The sequence below is a fragment of the Phycodurus eques genome, chromosome 8 (assembly GCF_024500275.1).
Source record: "Phycodurus eques isolate BA_2022a chromosome 8, UOR_Pequ_1.1, whole genome shotgun sequence".
In the NCBI taxonomy this organism is placed as follows: domain Eukaryota; kingdom Metazoa; phylum Chordata; class Actinopteri; order Syngnathiformes; family Syngnathidae; genus Phycodurus; species Phycodurus eques.
Window position 1 is genome coordinate 14218867 of NC_084532.1, and position 21317 is coordinate 14240183.

Consider the following 21317-nt stretch of genomic DNA (forward strand, 5'->3'; position numbering starts at 1 on the left):
TAATCTTTTTGTGAGAAGAGCAACTAATTATTATTAAAATGAGACGTCAATCTGCATGGCTCAGCTGCTCCATGTCTGTTGTCGCCGTACCAGCGCATGCTCTCTCACACAGAGTTGCATAGCTGAGGCAAGGAGACCACAGCAAAAAAATATGTCTTTGAAGCACATACTTTGGGTCAAAAGTTTCCAACATGCCGATAAATCACTGCATTTACGATGTATAAAGTTATTGGGCAATGTACAGCGTGATTGACTCTGTGATTGCCTTCCACCGGGTTCCTTTCTTCATACAGAATATAATGAGAAAATTATTCCGCTCGTGTTCTCAGTTTCTTAGTGGGAACTAAACTCACCAGACAATTTTCTGAAAAATTGTCCCTGAGAGGCGTCGGAAAAGCCACTAACGTGGGAACACTGACCCCCCCCCCCCCCCTCCCTCTCCCTCTCTCTCTCTCTCGCTCTCTCTCTCTCCACAGCCATGTTTTTAGTGCAAGCAAAAAAATGCAACGTGCAATATCACATGCTCAGAGGAGGTCTGCTGTTACATTGACACAAGGAACCGTGTTGTACAGTATATAGAGGTTGGAGTTAGTTTGGTGTGCCTAAGGTATTTCTTAATAATACTGCAGTTTGAAAGGGTTGATGTGAGGGCTCGCAATGCTCTCAACCAACAGTCATGATGGAACATAAAATAGTTCCCACAAAGTCAGGAGCATAAATTTGTCTTGGTAAAATGAAGAGTGCTAAGCCAACTATTGATTTTTTTTGTCCATCGAGTTTATGATTCCAATTAAATTTTATTAACTGTAGAATTCTTCGTCATTCATTCAGTCGTACAGAAAGCTATCTTGGCCCAACCTTGGCATTCCTCACAGCCCGTGTGATCTATGCTAATAGAGTCCACTCATGCAGCACAGCTAGTCTTAATGAAAAACCTTTGGCTGGTGATCAGTGCTATTGATCAGGCTGAGCCACACCTTTAAACAGGGCTAATTGATCAATCCCCACTGCTTGCGTTGGATTAATGGAACGTGACGACTGCTTCTCCCACCATGAGTGTGTGTGTCTGTGTGTATGTTATTGTGTAAGATATAAACATATCCAGGTATTTAAATTAAATAACTTTTTTTGTGCACGGATGTGATTTATGTGCATAAATCCAAAGAAGCTGTGCATGTGTTTAATGCACAGTTTTTCAAATGTTTAGTCATATTTTAGGCTGATAAGACTTTATTTTTTTAATCTCCAAAATTTACGTGTTTTTTGTGATGTGATTGCTGTTTTTAACCAAAAATACAGGGGATAATATAAAGTTGACATTTGACCTCTTATTTGATAGAAAGTATTTACATCCTAAGCAGAGCAGTTTCAGGACAAATTTCAAACAAGAAACAAGGTTATAAAGGCACAGAATGTTTTGACTAGGTGTCTCAATGTCAAATGTTTAATTGCAGCGGGATAAGAAGCTTATTCTATCATGTCCTATAATGTATACCATATCAGTTTACCTCTTGGGAAAATTGCATGTGTATCATCAGTCCCAAAGATGACATGACACCACCAGCCCCCTGCCAGGAAGCAGATGAGGCACATGGGCCAAAACAGGAAACCCCCAAAACACTCCTGACACACACACACACACACACACACATTCATGCACCGCCCATCAAATAACAGAATGACTCGCCGGCCATTCGAGTGTGTGTGTGTGTGTGTGTGTGTATTTGGGGTGTCTTAAAGTGGGCGATCCAGCTGGCCTGTCATGGGTCTCCCAATCGCGTGTGAACAACAGGGGTAAACACTGAAACACTCAACAGGCTGCAAGGGTCAACTGGGGTGAGTTTATCTGGACAAAACCAGGAATATTGTTTTGTTCCATTGCAAGAATCTGTCCATTCTTTCACAAGTTAAAACATTTTCCATTTGCATCAATAAAGAATTGCATATACTATGCAACAAATTACATACATTTTATTAATATTCGGGAAACAGTTTCTTATTTATTGTAAATGTGTTGTCCATAGGAAGCAAAAATCATGTTACTCGGAAATTAACTTAAAACCTGAAGAAAGAAATGCAGTAGCCCACAATAACATCTGCCCTTTGTCTTCTAAATAATGTATTTACATATTGAATCATTGTGTTTAGTTGCTGAAGAAAGTTTTTTATTGTATAGTTTTGGTTTATACATTAAACAAAAATTCAATAATTTTTTTTAAAAAGCACATTGTGCACTCACATTGTGCAAAAGCAACTAAACTTACACAGCAACTAAACAAATGGCTTGTCTTTCATTGCAAGGCAAACCCCTTCAAGGTAAAATCCGCACAATGCAGCATAAAACATTGCTTACCTCCAATATTTATTTCCATGATTTATTTAACCTTGACCAAATAACCTGCCAGCACTCCTAACCTCCCATCCTCTGCCTGATTTACCGCATTTTGCAGAATGGGACCATACTTCCATCCAATAACCTCTGGTGTGAACTTAATTGTGTATACTCAAGTATTGAGTTTCAGGCCATGGCTGGATGTCGTGAAGCTCAAAGAGAAACAGACGCTGTGAACTTGACAATGAGTGAAAAGGAGATAGAGTGGAAGAGAAAGCGAGAGACAAGGACCACCCAACATCTGAGAAGAAACAACAAAGCTGGATGGAGGGTAAAGTCAGCCTCATTCACTTTGGAGGTAGGACAGTCTGCCATTGTTACGTAGCAGTTGTTTGGGAATGAAGCACACACAAAAAAAACTTTGATGGTGACAGATGTTGAACCGATTTTGAAAGATTTCTGAATAATTTCCCAACATTTCAACATATTTTAGATGAATCTGGAAGAGTGAATTTTTAATGTTGTTAAAACCTTTAAACTTTTTTAAAAAATACTCTTATTATACCCTATGATAATAACTGAATTATTATGAGTCGTCTTTTACCTTGAGAACTACTGTGTGCAACTACTGAACAACAATGACCCTTAATTGGCTTGCCTGAATTACCAAAGCAAATTGTTATCTACCGCTATCAAACAATATTATGTTTAGCTCTTAAAATGAATCAAAATGAAGTTATAACTAAATACAAAAAAAAAACCATTGCAAATACAGTACACTGTATGAATGAAATTGTTGAAATGAATTGTTTAACACTGTAGTAGTAAACGGTACATGGATGATGTCGTACCTACATTGGTCACTAGGGGGACATGTAGACAAATGCCATGGAAATCAGCGTGTGCTTGTGTGCAAGTGACAGCTAGAGCAAGAGAAGGGTGGGTGAATTGGTTGAATATTATATGGTTTCTTATGATTAGATTATTTGAGACTCATCAAGTCCTTTAAATTATTTTTTTAAATGTAGAAGTGCATTTTAATTAAAGTACAACTTTAGTTTAGACACACTTTCTCATACTATTTAATGAGAAACCGTTTCCAAACATTTGACTCATGGTAGTGTTACTATATTAAAGTACAGTATAGTATGCAGGATATAATCAGATTCAGAACATCTTACATATCCAAAGTAATTTAATGTGTATTGATTTTAATATCTTGGGGGGTTTCGTTTTAACTTTTACATAGTTCAATTGCAGTGGATCCTACATAAATCAATACTCAACCCAATCGAATGAAACCAGATGCATCTGACTAAACAACTTTTTAGAAAGACCAGACTTGTGACTGTGTTTTACCCCGGTACTGTGAACATACAGCCTGACTTGAGTCTGCTTCAGTCCAATGGTTAAAGATCAAATTCACTTGTTAACATCCCCCCCCCCCCCCCCCCCCACTCCACTCCCAAACAATCTGGCAACACAAAGAATCCAAGTCCCACATTGCAAGGGACTACATTATGTGTACATGTGTGCAGGGAGTCAGTTACCTTTCTATGCAGACGCGTGCCTGTGAAACTTTGGGTGGAGAAATTGGACTCCCTTGGAGCAAAAGGAATGGACAGCCGAGCTGGAGACAGACACAGACATACACACAGTGTTAAATCAATTTAAAGTCAATCTTCTCTAATGACAGTCACATCAGCATAGGGTTTTAGGAACAAAACAAAAAAATAAATAAATAAATAAAAGTCTCACCAACACAAATAAAAACAATCCTAAACAAACAAACAAAATAATTGAATTTCATTCACAAATCCTAGTTCACAAGAGATTAAAAAATAAAACAATTATAGGATTAATTCAAGACATTCCTTGCTCTAGTCTTCCTCTGTATCCAGGTGCATTGAACTTGTAATTCACTGACCGTAGGAGGAGACACAAGCTGAAGAGAGAATAACTGAGGTTGCCCTACAGGTGAGCAGTCATCAGATGGGTCCTATTAGAGCACAAGTGAAAACCTAAGGCAAAAATGGCTCAATCCACTTTTCAGACATGCAGCTGATGCTCTTTTCTGGAGTACCTTGATCCTCTTGTCGTCAGCACAATGATTCACTTTCACATCATTTTGTGACACAATTTCCCTAACGTTTGCAACTCCAGTGTGTTCTGGGCTCTCACTATCTACTTTTTTCCTATATATCTGGTAAATTACCGCTTCCTTTCCACCACAATTTGCAATCTCACTCCGACTTGGATTGTTAATCTGAATTGCTCCAGAAACTAGCTAGCTCTTGCCGTTAGCTCTCGCAGGTAGCTTTTCCAGCTGCTAGCATCTCCAGACTTGCAGCACAACAACGGCCGGCAAAAAAACAACAACCGGTGGACTATTAACCAATTACTTGATTCATCCAACGTAGCTTACCCGGTAAGACTGCATTATTTTAAACAGTACTATTAAAATTTTATACTTACCGTATCATTGAGCATTGATATGAGTCAATGACCGTCTTTGTTCTTTGCTAATATAAGAACTCGAGTAGAAATGCGCAATGGGGAAGCGACACAAACGTTAGCAGATGCACACCGAGCAGAATATTTATTTGAAAAACTTAATAAAATATGGATAACACTTCATAGTTTGGACATGGAGAGGAGCAAATCGATGGCGTGTGTTATACATAAGTAGAATGGTTTTCATGATTTTTGGGGTTGATTTTAGGGGTACTTATTATACACAATAAATTATGGTAATCACAAAAAAGTATCACATTAATCATGTATTAACCCAGATTACTCACACAATTTATTTTGACTGCACATGCTCCTTTACCTTAACCGCGGCTGGTTACCTGAAAGGTGGTGCAGGTTTCTATAAGATCAGTAATCAGGTCAATGCTTACGCCAGTGCAAAGATGAGTTAAGAGATTCTGACTCGTGTGCACGGCAGCAAACCTTGCTTAGAAAAAAGAAAATCACCCTGATAGGACTTTAGATAACACAAAGGAAACTTGCATCTATTACAGCGCTGGACTCTCTTTTCATCGAAGCACAACAAGTTTACCATTTCAAGGCGAAACACATTTTGAGGCAGCCTCCAGCAAGAGCTCTACTAGTACATGTGGCAGATGACAAATAACGCTGGTGAAATGTAGGCATGGCAATGTTGTCAAGATAAGTACCATGGATAAATTAAGCAACACTTTTGCAAAATGGATGGCAACAGCATGTATGTAAATATTGTTTTTTAAATCTTATTTTATATTCTACAAATAATTAACTGTGATTAATCAAAAATCACAACTGTGATTAATCTGATTTAAAAATCATCATTCTACAGCCCTAGAAATAACATATTGGTATTTGAATGAAATTCATGGCCTAATTTGAATAATTGCTCTGGTAAAATTAGGAAGTGTGACCAGCTGTGCTCTTTTACCTGTACATTTCCACCTTTTGGTAATACTGTATGTCAATCATTATAGTAGCATGACTGTGACTCGATCGATCGATCGAGTCACAGATAGATCGATAGATATGTTAAATGTCAAATATTCTTCTTCTGGAAATTGAAAAAGAAGAAATGAAAGCTAAAACATTTTTAGGTAGATGATTATTTAATTTTAAGCGATCATTTTATTTGGTAATGTCACCAATTTCAAATGGTGCCAGTAGATTTATGGACACTGCATCTGTGCAGGTATATCACTGACATCGAATCATCCGCCCAATTTGTCTGAACTGCCTGTATCGCCTGTCGTGTCTGCTCTCGAACAGGCTCTCTGTGTCGGGATTAATCTCCTTGGCGGACGGTTGATCTGAAGATGGGTTGGGCAACATCAACTACTACCAAAACTAATTTCACTGTGTCACTGCATGACATCCCCGCCCACAACCCAAAATACTGCGAAATATCTTCATCGGTCTCTATCTCATCTACAAGTGAGAGGGCTGCAGGGCGGGGGAGCAAGCCAAAGGGAGAAAGGTCAGCAAATCAGAGGAGTTCATCATTCTGAGGTGAAAGAGCTGCTCTTTAAAAAGGAAGGCAAGAGTTGGGGAGAATAGCAGGGAGTTACGGAGTAACATTGGCGGTAGGGTGCTTGGGGGTGGGGCTTTGTATGGTTGTCTGGTTATTGGTTGTCAGCCAAAAGTTCATCATGTGCTGCGGTGTTGGCTGACAGCCACTCAGTGCAAATCAGTCACAGTATTGTTGGTTTAAAACCTTCATGTGTTGCTTTTGATTGTCTCTTAATTAAGATCAAACTCAACACAGACATCATAGTCACACTTGGAATGGCTCTTTTGTGGCCAAAACACACGAAAGGGTTTCTTGCAACAACAAAAGCTGGTAGTCAAACATGTACATCCAATTCAGAAACAAATAGATCTTGTTGGCGTCTGGCATGAAGCAGACGGCTTTTAATAGAGTCAAGCTCACTGCGGTGCGTTTGGGACCATCTGTCTAGTCCATTGTGTTACTCTTTGAAAGCGCATCGAGTGACAGCTGAGGTGTGGGGTCCTATGAAGACCCCAGCCAGGCTATTTCTTTCTCTGCCTGTTATCCATGTCTTCCTTCTGTCTTATTTTCATTTCATTTCATTTTTCTTCAACATAGATTCCCTAATCATTGTGTAGCTGTTGGCAATTCTTAGTTTGAACTATTCTAATTTAGAGAGAAGGTGGAATGAAGAAAAAACTGTGAAACAATTGCATTTTAGCAGCATTTGCATAGTTTTTGGGAGCACTTAAAGGACTTAACTACATTATAACAGGAACACATTTCTGGTTACATGTACAGTATAGGCTGATGGCAGTGCAAATTGACAAGGTGGTGCAACGTACAGTACATACGCTGTTGAGAGAATATATTGTTTTGAGTACACTTCCAAGATACGCGTTTCAGTGTTGTTGCATATTAATTATAGCTTCCATCGACACACATTGAAGCTTGAATGGCACCCTGTGCAAGACCTGCTTTTGGCGGATCCCATTTTCCACTGAAATTAGCAATTTCCAATAATTCTAATTATACCCGTAGGTTGGATTAACTGCATTATGTTAGTGGCTAGATGATTATCATCAGAGAGTGACAACTTGTTGTATGACGAGTGTAAACTGCATAAGTACACGATATCAAAAGAGATTTGAATGCCAACTACATCACTGCTGTGTGCAGACTATTTAGAATTATCATTTATCTGCAATTGAATGTTAGACTTCTTCTCTTAACTCCAACTCCATTCCTGCCGCTCGTGTTACCAATGGGACAGTAAACTATAGGTGACAAACACACCAGTTTCTTGGCCTATATTTCCATCATCACAAGTCACAATTCTTCAGCCCAGCCTAGACAGTAGTTATATACACAGGGATAGGGGATTGAATGACCTGTGTTTTAATAGATGTAGAAAATGTGTGTACATACAGTAACTGTGTTTAGGAGAAAGGCTAAGTATTAGTTACTTGTAAAGTTGAATGCAAATTTTACAATATATTTGAGCTGGGGATCTACAGTATCTCTTGAACCTACTATAATACTGTCAGAGAGCATGTAGCATTTGAAATTCACTAAACTAACAAATCACCATTCTTAGTCCCCCAAAAACAGCCTAAATATAAGGTTGCTAGTTGATAGTTTGAGGGGTACATTGGAGTTTAGAGGTGGAAGGTGAAAGCTGGTTTCAGGAAGTTTTCACTCCTTTCTTCCTCGTGTGCCCCTGGCCTCTCCGACTTCAAGTCAGCGACTGAAAGAAGCCAGATGCAGGCAAGATAATCACCACCTAATAAGAGGTTATATTGAAAGCAGCTTGGTGTTTATATACTACATGTTGAAGAAGGGAATGCACATACACACGTACCTTTAAGGGGGAAGGAAAAAAAGAAAGAAAGAAAAATCAACTTCAAAAAAACATACCCACAAAGTTGGGGCAGGTGTAATTACGGTCTATCATGACATACTTAAAAAGAGAGCAGATCATTTGTGACAAACAAAGTCTTCTCACAATAACACACACGAGATCAATTTTCCTTAATCCAGCATTCCTTTACTACTGGCTTGGAAAAGTGTTCAGATAACATATTCATGTATAATATTACTATCGATTAATGAAAGAACAGGATATCTGGTTGTGTGGAAGGTTAGTGTCTGTTGAGAGGTGTGACCTCATGTCAGTGTGTCAATGTGTTTTATTAATTAAAAAATTGTGTTCAAAGGGTACATCAAATTTCACAAAATAATTTGTGATAGATACAGTAACTATGAAGGGATCATCATCCTTGATGAACCAAACACCTCGATCATTGTGCAACAAATCGAAACTGCCACAAGGTAAATATTTAATGGAGGATTCATATAATTGACTGAAGCAAAGGCGACACTTGTAAATTAGATCGAAGATTGCCCATGTTTTAATAATCATATACGTTATATTTCTTCATACAAATATTTTTTTGCCCCATCAATAGTTTCTTTGTAAGATTTTTTAAGTATAGCTTATACCAAGTGCAGCAATTTTCTTCATCAAACTAGCTGAAGGAATTTTCTACCCATATCATCATCTCTAAAGTGAATAACTAATTTGACTGTTAACATGCATATAATTGCTTCATACTGGCTAAATGACGAGAAGTGCCTTTATAGCTATCTACTTTAGCTATTGTCGAGCTTATGCTGATTGAAAAATAACAACGTTGGTGAAATTTAAAATCTGTAAAACCATCATGAACAAGACATTTTTTTCCCTCTGGTATGAAAATGATTCCAAGATGTTTGTATTTTATTTATTTTTTTTGCATATATCTTGGCTTCCTTTACCCACTGTCTTGCACACCGTGTCTGTTCTGATGGCTTTTTGCCATGTGTTTGCTAAAGACTGATCTCTCTCACGTGTGCATCTGCAGCCATTTAATTGACCTGCCACATTTATTTGACAGTAATACATTCGTCATTTAAAACAATAATACATTAATATACAGTAGCACACATCACCAAATGTTTCCAAATGTTTTGAATGATATTCAATAATATGAAATGATTTGGAATCATATGGAATTAATGAATGAATTGTTGAATGAGGAGGGAATTATTGTATGTAGACTATGTCTGAATGTAGGATTTTTTTCACTTGAAATAATATGGAAGTTTGGAAATGTGGGCATTATTGGAATGTTGAGAATAATTCCCAAAGTGATTTGAAAAAGGTGTATTGGAATGGAAATGATTTGGATATTTTTTGTTGAAAGTTTTGGAATAAGAAAAATAACTCCACCCCTTTTCTGAATTTTTGGAATACGATATGTTAAAGTTGGAATGTTTTGAATCAGATGAACAGTGTTGAAATTGATGCCAATAAAAGTAGGGAGGGAAAGAATAATGAAGAATTATGGTGTGGGATAAAAGCACTCAGACAATTATAAATGGGTCAGGTGATCATTTAGTGTGCTAAAAAACAAAAGTCCTTAAAATGATAGGATAGTCTCTCACATACCCGCCAACACCAGTTTGCCCAAACATCCCCTAATTTAGTGGTCCCCAACCTTTTTTCAGCGACAGACCGGTTCATGAAAGTAAATTTTTGACTTGAGTTCGTTGTCACATTTCTGTGGGGCCAATTATGTATTACTCGTGCACTCACTGTAGTTGTCTCGCCATGCTGCACTATTTGCATATACTGGCCAATCATGCCAGAGTAGCATCTGCTCCATTTGCACACTGATTGAGGAGTATCTGTAACATTTGCACAACCAACATTGTCCCAGATGATCGCACTACTCGTCACTTTAAACCGCATACACTCCTTGAAGTCTCAGCGCCCTTTGCACAGTGGTCATTGCACCGGACTGTTGCAATATTAGTCATTCGAACTGCTCTAAGTGCTAGAGGCCTCTGCATCTTTTTGCACAATTGTTTTTTGTCAATGTCTTTATGTCTCCAAAGTGTTCTGTAAATTGACTGTCTGTTGTACTAGAGCGGCTCCAACTACCGGAGACAAATTCCTTGTGTGTTTTGGACATACTTGGCAAATAAAGATGATTCTGATTCTGATATTCTTCGCGAAGTGATAAGGATCTGTTGACAGGATGGTTGCTGCCAGACTTTCCCGAACAAATCACGGACAAGGGACTATCGTTCCCGCCCGAGTTTCCCGATCTGAAATTAATAGTCTGTGGGGGAGTGGACGGTCCCGATCGGAAGCTAAGCATGGACGGGGTGGATGGGGGGGAGATATATATATATATTGTTGGATTATATATATATATATATATATATATATATAAAATCAAAATAAAAAAGGGTTTTATTTTCTGAAAGCTATCTGTGCGGACCAGTACCGGTGCCCTAAATGGCTCCAAAACACCTAAAGCCTGGTCCTTACACTATCAGCACCATCTATATTCTCTTGTTGTTGTTTTTTTTCATTTGAGTGACTATGAGGACTAGCAGCTGCAGCCTCTCACTGCTTGTGCTCAGCCAGTAGAAGGCAATAGGTTCAGCAGACGAGGAGGCGAGGTAGATTTATGGCAAGGGAGGTGACCTCTGGGGCCGTAACACGGTGATGGGTGAGTGGCTCTCAACGGTAAGCTACTGGCACTTGACAAAGTGCCCGAAGCAGAATGAATTTACTTCTCTTTTCCTCAATCATCAAGCAGCCACTGCCCTGACCCCCATCCTGACTGCTATAACAAGATCTCCCATCTCACAAGGGCCTGAAGAATTTACTGTCACATCTACTTTTCAATGAGCTCAGGCGAGTACTTCTTTCACCTTCAGCGGAGCAGGTACCTGTGTGGAGGAGGACTAACCTGTCCCTGTACGTGTTTGTGGTCTTTGGGGTCTGTGTGTGTGTGTGTGAGTTAATTGTTGTTTTTTGAATGCAAGACTGGGAAACTGGCTGGAAATGGAAATCGCAAGTATAAAAAAATGCTAAATTAAAAACATCCATAAAATTAAATAATCAATATAAGAATAATCAATATAATTTTAAATATTTGCATCCATGGTCACTTAATAACACACACACACACAAGTGGACATAGTTTGCCAAGGTGGAATACAAAGGGCACTGCAATACGTATATCAGCAGACACCTTTACTGTTTATATTAGGAATCAATCTAACTGATCAACATCGCGCACACACACGCATTGATCAACAGGGAATATGAAGTCTGTGTGTGTATACTGGCTTTCATCAGCTTGATGGTAGTAAAGTTGAATGTAATGATCCTGATAGATTTTTATATGCAGTCGATAAATCTTGATGCACGCTTATCCAGTCACCTTTCTTGCTATCTTGTTGGTGAGGTGAAATAACTTTTGATTTACTACAGTCAAGTGGTCAGAAATACACTGATCAGCCACAACAATATGATGAGTGGGCAGCTTTCCAGGATGCAGCAAGCATTTGGGGGAGTAAGATGCCTTGCTCAATGGTCTAAGGCAAGGGCGGCCAATTTTTTAGAAACTGGAACAGTTGTCAAAGGGCAACACCAAAATACTCCATTGTGTTCAACATTAATTAAAAGTAGGGTTATTATGCATTTTTACACAATTTAAAACAACTGCAGAATCAATGACGAGTATGGCTGGGCTTTCCTTTTAGCTTTGACAAGATAGTGTTTCAGAGTGTGTCGTCTGGGCGCAGCTTGATTTTTATTTTTTATTTTTTTGCAGGGGAGGAGAACTGAGAAACTCGGTATGGGGCCGGTTATTACGAAAATTAGAAGAAATGTTAGACACAGTTCGTAAAACAAAAAACATCTCTCTCACAGACACATCTTCAGAAATAGGCAGGTAGCAAAAGATTTACAGTGCTTAGTTGTTTAATTTCACAGTGGATGAGTATGCAGGCACTCCAGACTCCAGAGACCCAACTATTGTATATAACATAAAAGCAAGTAAAAGCCGTCCATCCATTTTTTTTTATATCACTTATCCTGTTCAGGGTCACGGGAGCTAGAGGCTATCTCTGCTTACTTCGAGAGAAGAGTTGCGAGGATGCGGTCATATTAAAATTATAAATATACAGTGCATGTATTAACCTTAAATCAGTATTTTGCCCACATTTACCAAAACCATGTCTACAGTATGCATTTAGTTTTTTTTACATTCTTAGTTTGCTGACATTTTGAGCAACAACCACTACTAACTCATATTAGCCATCAGGCGTGGACTTACCATGAAACACAGGCAATCGTCCAGGGCCTTGAAACTTACAGGGTCCCCTAAACGTCTCATACAAAAACTATAAAAGCATAAAGGTTTTCTTCAATTTAAAGCAATTTTGATTGTTTTTGTCTTAATTCATGCTCTTAAAAACATCAAAATGCTTTATCATGATCATTTCGAGTGCTCCCCACTCTCTTCTCATGCGATAGACTATTGCATGTTCTTACTGCACATGTGCAGATTAGATTCAGGAAGAGGTTAGCAAAACAAACTAACGAAGAGAAGAAGGTGAGAAAAAAACAGTTTTCATCAAAACTACAGAAGTTTTCAACCTTTGTCATTGTGAATGTGTGTAACCAACAACAGCAAGCGCCAAACGCACTTGCCCGTTGCTACTTTCAATGTCAGCAGAGGAGGATGCAGTAGACATAAGGTGAGTGACGTGAGTGATGCTTTTCATCACGGAGATCTGAGTGTTAAAGCGGTCGATCGGTTAACTATGTTAAATGTTGATTAATGTTCTAATCAATTACAGTAAAAGCATTGAGATGATTCACTTATTAGATAATAAGCCAATGACTGTAGCTCAAGAAATGGGAATTCTTTTCTCAAATTCACGCTTTCAAATTGATGATAAACGTTAATATTCAAAATCTTTGCAGAACCTGGATGTGTAGGGCATCATGACTGCGTTTTCCTTCACCGCCCAAATAACTAAATTATTTTTTACATTTTATCTTCATAAGAAGAAGGCCTGTCAGAGACCGTGGAAAGGCCGAATGTGGCCCGCAGACTGTTTTATGCCCAGGTCTTGTAAAGTATTGGTGACCCAGATTAACCAGTACCATAACCCCTGAGGCTTACATCTCCAAGTGGAAGGGGTACAGTAATATATCCCTACTATATGTATAAAACTCAGATAACTGTAAAATGAAAAGTGTAACCTTTATTTACAATCTTTTTCTATATGTTAAGCAAAGCATTGTAATCCAAACAACTATTTAAAATGTCATAAAACAGGTTTTTTTGGTCACTCTTATACCCATTATGATGAGTGATAAACAAGGATTAACTGTGTAGTTTTCCAGAGACAATATACTGTGCTGTGAAAAAGTATTGGCCCCCTTCTCAAATTCTTATATTTTTGCATAGTTTCCCCACTTCAATGTTTAAGATCATCAAACAAATGTAAATATCAGACAAATATAACCCAAATTAATTTAAAATGCTGTTTTTAAATAGTGATCAGTGGTGAACCTTCCCAAGAGTGGCCGGCCTACAAAGATTACCACATGTAATTACCACACCAATGACTCATCCAAGAGGCTACAAAGGAACGCAGGACACCTTCTTTAGAACTGCAGGCCACCCCTGCCTCAGTTAAGGTCAGTGTTCATGACACAACAATAAGGAGGAGACTGGGCAAAAATGGCATCAATGGCAGAGTTCCAAGCCGAAAACCACTGCTGACCCAAAAGAACATTAAAACTTGTCTTACTTTTGCAAAAAAAAACATCTGAATGATTCCCAAGACTTTTGGGAGATTATTATATGGACTGATGAGATGAAAGTTGAGCTTTTTGGAAGGTCTGTATCTCGTTACATCTGGCATAAATGTGGAATAACATTTCAGAAAAAGAACATCATGCCAACAGTCAAACCTGGTGGTGGTAGTGTGATGATCTCGTGCTGCTTCACTCCTTCAGGACCTGGACAACTTGCTGTGATTGATGGAACCATGAATTCTGCTCTTTAACAGTAAATCCTGAAGAAGAATGTTCAGCCATCAGTTTGTGACCTCAAGATAAAGCGCACTTGGGTAACACAGCAGGATAACAATCCAAAACACACCAGCAAGTCAACCTTTGAATGTCTTAAAAAACAAAATTAAGGTTTTTGAGTCGCCTAGTCAAAGTCAGACTTGAATCCAATTGAAATGCATGGCATGGCCTTAAAAAGGCTGTTCATGCTCAAAAGCATTCCATTTGTGCTGAATTCAAACAATTCGGCAAGGAAGAGTGGGCCAAAATATCTCCACAGAGATTTGAAAGACTCACTGCCAGTTATAGAAAACACTTGATTTCAGTTGTTGCTGCTGAGGATGGCCCAACTAGTTCTTAGGTATAGGAGGCCATTACTTTTTCAAACAGCGCCAGGTAGCTTTGAATATTTTTTTTTTCCCTTTATAAATGAAATCACCATTTAAAGACAGCATTTTAAGTTCACTAGGGTTATATTTGTCTGATATTTATATTTGTTTGATAATCTGAAACATTCAAGTCGGGGAAAATATGCAAATGTTTTTATCGAGAATAGAGAATTTGAGAGGGTGGCCAATACTTTTTAATTAAAAGATATTGTCGCTGTAATTCTGTGTTGAGCCATAACATCCGCATTGAAGCGGCAGAATGTCACAACTGGAAATAAAGAGCTACAGTATAATGAAGGGGCGTATTTGATAAATCGTAAAATTGATCAGGTAATGAAAGATAACACTGTGACATACTTTCTAACCCTCCCACCCAATCTGAATTAGGGAATGTGTCTCTACAGTTGACTGTGAGAGTAAAGAAAATATATCAATGTAATTTATGACAATCATGCTCAGTATTGATTGTCCCTTTCAGGTAGGTGTTTATTACTGTGATTGTAGTTTAAGCTGTGGTGATCTGCATCGCAACATTAAGACAGGAATGTTCAAACTCAAGTCAGTTGTTTTTTTTAGTAGCTCGCGACATATTCTACAAATACCATTTTAGTGAAGCCGCATTATGCTTGTCTGCATGTGTCATACTTTTGACACTGCATTGTGCTGTTCTAGTAAGGCAGGGGCAATAAAGAAAATGAATAATAAGAAGAGTAGTAGGTATGATGTCTCTTGTGTGAATGAAATGTAATTCCAGGCACGCTGGACATTATTGCCATACAACATAATGTTCGAAGACACTATGGGACAGCATGAGATGAAGGACCATGAGCCTGCAAGCTCAACTAAACTTTTCTATGCTAAGAAAAAAATGACAAAATTGCAAGCCAACTCGCCTTTTCGTGTGGGAAAACCTCTCTCTGAGAGTGACTTCATTCGAGATTCTTTCACTAATATATGGCTATGTTCACACTGCAGGGCACGATGCCCAATTCGGATTTTTTGTTAAACCCTATCTTTTTATGTCGCTCACATTACAAGAGCAAATGCGACTGACGGACATAATGAGTCCGTCACACGCCTGTGCACAAAACAGGACTTCGCCTTGCCATGTTTACGGAAGTATATAAGGCCCCTCGTGTAGGTCTCGTCAAGTCAACTCTATTTGTATAGCCCTTAATCACAAAAGAGTCTCAAAGGGTTTCACAGGCCCACAGTTGGTAATGATTGACGCATTTGTGGCAATTTCAAGGATTTTGTGTAACCGGAGCCAACATTTTCTCATATTTATCAGTTGTAAAGCATCTTCCTTTTGTCATTGACTGTTTTCTGCTCCTTCATCCGCCATTGCTTTTGTGGCATGTCTGTTTTGTGTAACAATTGTAATGTAAAGAGAAAGGTTACGATTCAAGACATACGAGGCGCCTATATTTTAAGCGGCGCAACATATTCCAGGCTTTAAGTTAGTGATAAACCGTACTGACCAATCACATGCGAGTTCAGCCAACCCCTTCATTTAATCAAATCTGCATCTCAGGCCGTAATCATTGATTACACACACCCCAGACAGAGACGAGGAGAAATGTAGCAGGGGAGAGAGAAAGAGACTTAGCTTGTAAGTTATGTTAAAACAAGGGAAAGATCAGAAAATGACCGATAAAGGAAGAAAACATTTGGTTCTTAAAATGGAACGGTCAGTGTCATTTTTGTTTGTACTTCTCAATGGGTGCACTTTTTAAAAGTGAATACATGTGAATTGCTATTATGAAACACAATCTCTAAAACAGTTCAGTTGGTAAGATTTGTAAAAATAAAATATGTAAAATTGTTTGCGACTTCACTGTTGTGTCAAGATGCCAAAAGGGGAAACTCAAACTTTTTGTTAAGCAACCGAACTAGTAAACAAGCACCATGATTCACCCCTCATCATTCTTGGGGACTTTAACAAAGCAAACCTCAACCACGAACTCCCTAAATACAAGCAGCACATTGATTGTCCCACCAGGGAAAACAACATTCTAGACCACTGCTATACCACGCTGAAGGACTTGTACCGTGCTGTTCCCCGTGCAGCTTTGGTCTTGTCTGATCACTGTTCAATTTACTTAATACCAACATACAGACGCGAACTTAAATGTGCGAAGCCTGTGGTGAAAATAGTAAAGAAGTGGACCAATAAAGGAAAGATGGAACTTCAAGACTGTTTAGACTGCACAGATTGGAGTGTCTTTGAAACTTCAACTGGCAGCTTGGATGAATATACATACACAATCACATCCTACATCAGCTTGTGTGAAGACATTTGTGTACCAACAAAGACACGCGTTCAATACTAGATAATAAAAGACTAGATGACACAGTCACCACACAGTATTTTTTTCTATTATTTTTTTGCTAACTAGTGATTATATCGTCCAGCTTTAAGAAAAGGCTTGATCTGACGTCTAAACAACAGATAAGTGAATTTTGTGACAACGTCAATCCAGCCCACAAAAAATATGTTAAGATAGCTGTGAAATCTCAACGTTCATTTTAAAATTAAGATGTTGTTTGTTTTCTAAACAAATGATCACAAATAATTATTGGTATGAGGAAAAAAAAGAGTTGTAATGTGTTTTTCCGTCATAATATCAAGGTAAGTTCTGCTCTATTCGTTTACATTATTAGTTTATATAAATTAAAAACTGTTGTGGCAACGTGCTGGTTTTGGTCCCAAGGAGAGAATAAATTTCACATCTAGAACTAACAAAGTTTCAGAAAGCCTGAATGACAGCATATTCATTTTTGTCCAGAAGCTCTCTCAGGGTACTCTGATTTCATAAGGAGGTATTTTAATGGCATACTCAAAATTGCCCCTAAGTGTCAAAAAAGCATGTGAATGGATGGGTGAATGGTTGCCTGTTTTTATGTGCTGGCTCCATGATTGACCTGCAATTGGTCCAGGGTGGACTGCGCTTCTAGCTGCTAGTACATGCAATAAATAGGTGGATGTAAAAACATCCATCCATCCATCCATTTTCCACACCGCTTATCCTCACTAGGGTCGCAGGCGTGCTGGTGCCTATCTCAGCTAACTCTGGGCGAGAGACAGGGTACACCCTGAACTTTTCGCCCGCCAAATGCAGGGCTCACATAACCAAGCAACCATTTACATTCACATTCATACCTATGGACAAATTAGAGTCTTCAGTTAACATACCATGCATTTCTTTGGGAATGTAGGAGGAAAGGGGACTACCCGGAGAAAAGCCACACAGGCACGGGGAGAACGTGCAAACTCCACACAGGAGATGTCGTCCACCATGGCGCCTTGTGAAAACGTGGGGTATTATTTGAAGAATGTGTCATGATGGTTGTGGTTGTTGTCTGCCCCCTGTCTCGTACACACCTGCTCCTTAAAGCATCTTCCCCACCCGTGCCTTGTTTACCCTAATTACCCCATACATTTAACCTCGTGTCTCATTCTTTCTGGTCACCAGTTCGTTGTACTTTGTCGTCACGTTCCAGCATTCCTTATTTCAACGTCACTGACACGTAGTAAGCCTAAACATTGTTTTGATTATTGACCTTGCCTTTGGCCTCACGTTTTTGGATACTGTTGCCTTTGCAGATTGCCTGTCTGAGGATCGACCCTGCCCGTTTATTAAACTGTCCATTGTATTGGAGTTGTGAATTTTGGATCCTGTCCTTTGTTCCGTTCATGACAGAATGTGCTGTTGAGCCAGCCTAGGATGATTTTTGTCTAATTATCTGTCTGGATTTATGCAGTATCCCACTTGTATCGGTCTCTGAAAAACAAAAAGGACATAGGAAAATTCCAGTAGCGAATAGGAATGTTGTCGGTTGAACCAATAGTAGCGGCTCAGCAAACATCGTTTTTCTTTTAACTTTCAATTCTCCCAAGCATCCGAGCTTCACAGCCCCTTGGGCTATTGCCTTTCTCAATCTGTCCCTGGAGAGACAGGAGTTATGGTCCCTGTCGATTGAGGAGAAAGGGATGTTATTCCCCTGTCACCTACTGGCCGTGCCGCCATCCTCTCTGCCCTGATCTACGGCCCGATTCACCCCTCTTTAGCCCCTCCCTTTCTCTTCCCCACTATGGCTCATCGTAAGCTGCCAGCATGTCGTTGCCATGGGTTGTTGAGATGCATATGATGAAGAACAGTTCTGTGGAATGAAGTAGCAAGACTGATATTGGTTTTGTGGTACTGTTGGCAGCTGCAGTATAGTGGTGATACTTCAGTGCTGAGGTGGTCAGTAATGATGTTTCCCACGTGTAAATACAGTTAATACTTAAACTGCACGAGGGGCAGGACACAAAGTATGAGTGAGGATGATATTGCAGCTTAAAAAATGCATTTAAAAAACTTTGCTTTATATCTATATCTAAATATACTGTAAGTTTTCTGGGGCTTTATACTCCTAGCAGGATCACTCATGGCAAACAGGACCTAGCTAAGGGACCAGACAAAGCACAGCTCAAAGATCCTCTATGATAACCAACACTTTTGGAGCCCCCCTCTGGCGCCAGGCCTGGAAGTGGGGCTCGATGGTGAGCACCTGGTTGCCAGCCATGTAGCCGTGGGACTCGGCTGGGCACAGCCCGAAGAGCCAGCGTGGGTCCCCATTCCAATGGGCCCACCACCTGTGGGAGAGTCCAAGGGGGTCGGGTGCGCAGAGAGGATCTTGGCGGTCCGATCCATGGTTGCAGAAGCTGGCTCTTGGAATGTGCAATGTCACCTCTCTGGCAGGGAAAGAGCTTGAGCTTGTATGCAAGGTCGAGAAGTTACGACTATAATCGGACACACCTCGACACACAGCATTTCTTTTGGGTGGTGTACTGGCTCCCCCTTGCCATAACATTTTTGGACCGCAGATGAGGAACATTGTACATTGTACCACATCAGTCTATGATAGTGACTTCTTCTTGCTTATATTTGAACACTGAGCCCATAGTTGTTTCTTACTCACTGTGGATGTGGGGTTTCGAAGAGTCCATTCCTTCCTACTTTCTCTGCATGTATCCCCTTTCACTGGGTTTATGACTATAGTTGTACTGTAGTAACACTCCATTGGCAACATAATAACACTCCTTCAGTCCCTTGTTTTCTGCCCTGCTTCATGAATGTCTATGACACTATCAGTATATGCGCTCATCCAAGCTGACATGAAGGGTCTTGCCTAAGGACCCACCTGGATGTTACCGTTCAACCAGGATTTGGTGTACAATTAATATATTTGAGCAGTATAATAAAGCAGTTTTAAATATGAATGTAATATTTCGGTATAGGCCTAAATTCAAATTCATTTTTTGCACAACACTTAGTAATTTAGGGCCATATTACCCTGTTCGTGCATAAGTCCTTTTTTTTTTTTTTTTTTTTTTTACACGTCTGGCTTGCACACTTCCAAGGTACACGCATTCTCTTGTAATGACTTCTGGCATACCCACCATGCAAAATAATCATACATTCGGTCACTCCACAGTCACACCAAGTGGTGGTAAGTTACTTGTGTAGCCACTGCTGCCATGGGGCAGTCTGACTGACATTCTCTGCCTACAGCCCCTCTGACAACCACCAGACATCCAACCACATTCATTCACAATGTGGGTTAAGTGTCTTGCCCAGGGACACATTGACATGTGCTTGGACGGGGATATGGCAACTCTCTGGTTGCAGGGCATACACTTACCCTCTGTGCCACGCCACCCCTAAAATGGCCCACGAGGTGCGACTCACTGAAGTCTGAGGCTGGGTGTAAATCACGGAAAATGGATGTGTTCCTGAGACATGTGAATGTCATAGAAATCCAGTTGGAAAATATGTTAAACTTTAAATGCGAAATTAACTTCCGTAACGGCTACGGAAGTTAAACGTCGCCAGTGATATGTGCGCACTGCTATGCCCACTGCTCCAACACACTTTGTAGAAGAGCATGTTTTTTGATTCTGTATGGAATAAATCCAACAAAATTAATTTAATCAGAATACTGTGCTTGTGCCTGACACGTTTGGAGGTCCATCAATAAAAAAAGGGGGTGTGCCTGCATTCTATAGATCAGCGGCACCTCAACCTTTCTTGCACAACAGATCGGGTGAGTCACTTTAATGTATTTGATGACCGATATAGATCAAATAAAAACAAATTATTCAAAATCTAACTCATCATCGTACCATTACGATGACAGAAGTTGGTGTGAGCGGTGCTTTCAAAATAACTCCAATCCGCCAGCAGCATGTTTGAAGTGCAAATGCTTCTCGAAGAAGCCGCTGAAATTTATTTTTCCAGTGATATAATATGTCGATGTTTGGCCATCTGCATAATGTGGTAAGGACACATTACGGCCGTTGGGCAGTCGAAGAAATCATGGACGTACAGTTTTGGAAAAAGCTTCAGAGAAAAGGCCTGAGGTCAAATGTCAAAACACTGAGAAAACATCTCTAGGGTTTTATTTCTGTGGCTAAGGTACTGTAAAAGAACAATTAAAAGTCAACAAACATGGGCAGCCTGCAGAAAGCACCACCAATGAACAAGCAACGCTGACATCAATATATCCGATATGTGCTAAAGGGATGACTTCCATGCCTCAGAGAGCTCAGATCCATTTCTATAATGGCCAACACTCAACGTCCTTTCGGCCCTGTGCACCATCCTGAGTTTTGAGGGTCTT

The 21317-nt window shown here is 39.6% G+C and overlaps 1 protein-coding gene across 2 annotated transcripts in view; it reads right to left on the reverse strand.

Moving 5' to 3' along the window:
- Positions 1-21317, reverse strand: part of LOC133406695 (adhesion G-protein coupled receptor D2-like) — a 98770-nt gene that overhangs the window by 13052 nt on the left and 64401 nt on the right. The window contains exon 23 of one of the 2 annotated variants that reach the window (XM_061684498.1): positions 3883-3962. In XM_061684498.1, coding sequence (XP_061540482.1) covers positions 3883-3962 — 80 coding nt within the window. Of the gene's footprint in view, positions 1-3882; positions 3963-7974; positions 8077-21317 lie in introns of those variants that run through there. The other variant, XM_061684499.1, reaches the window with a different exon arrangement.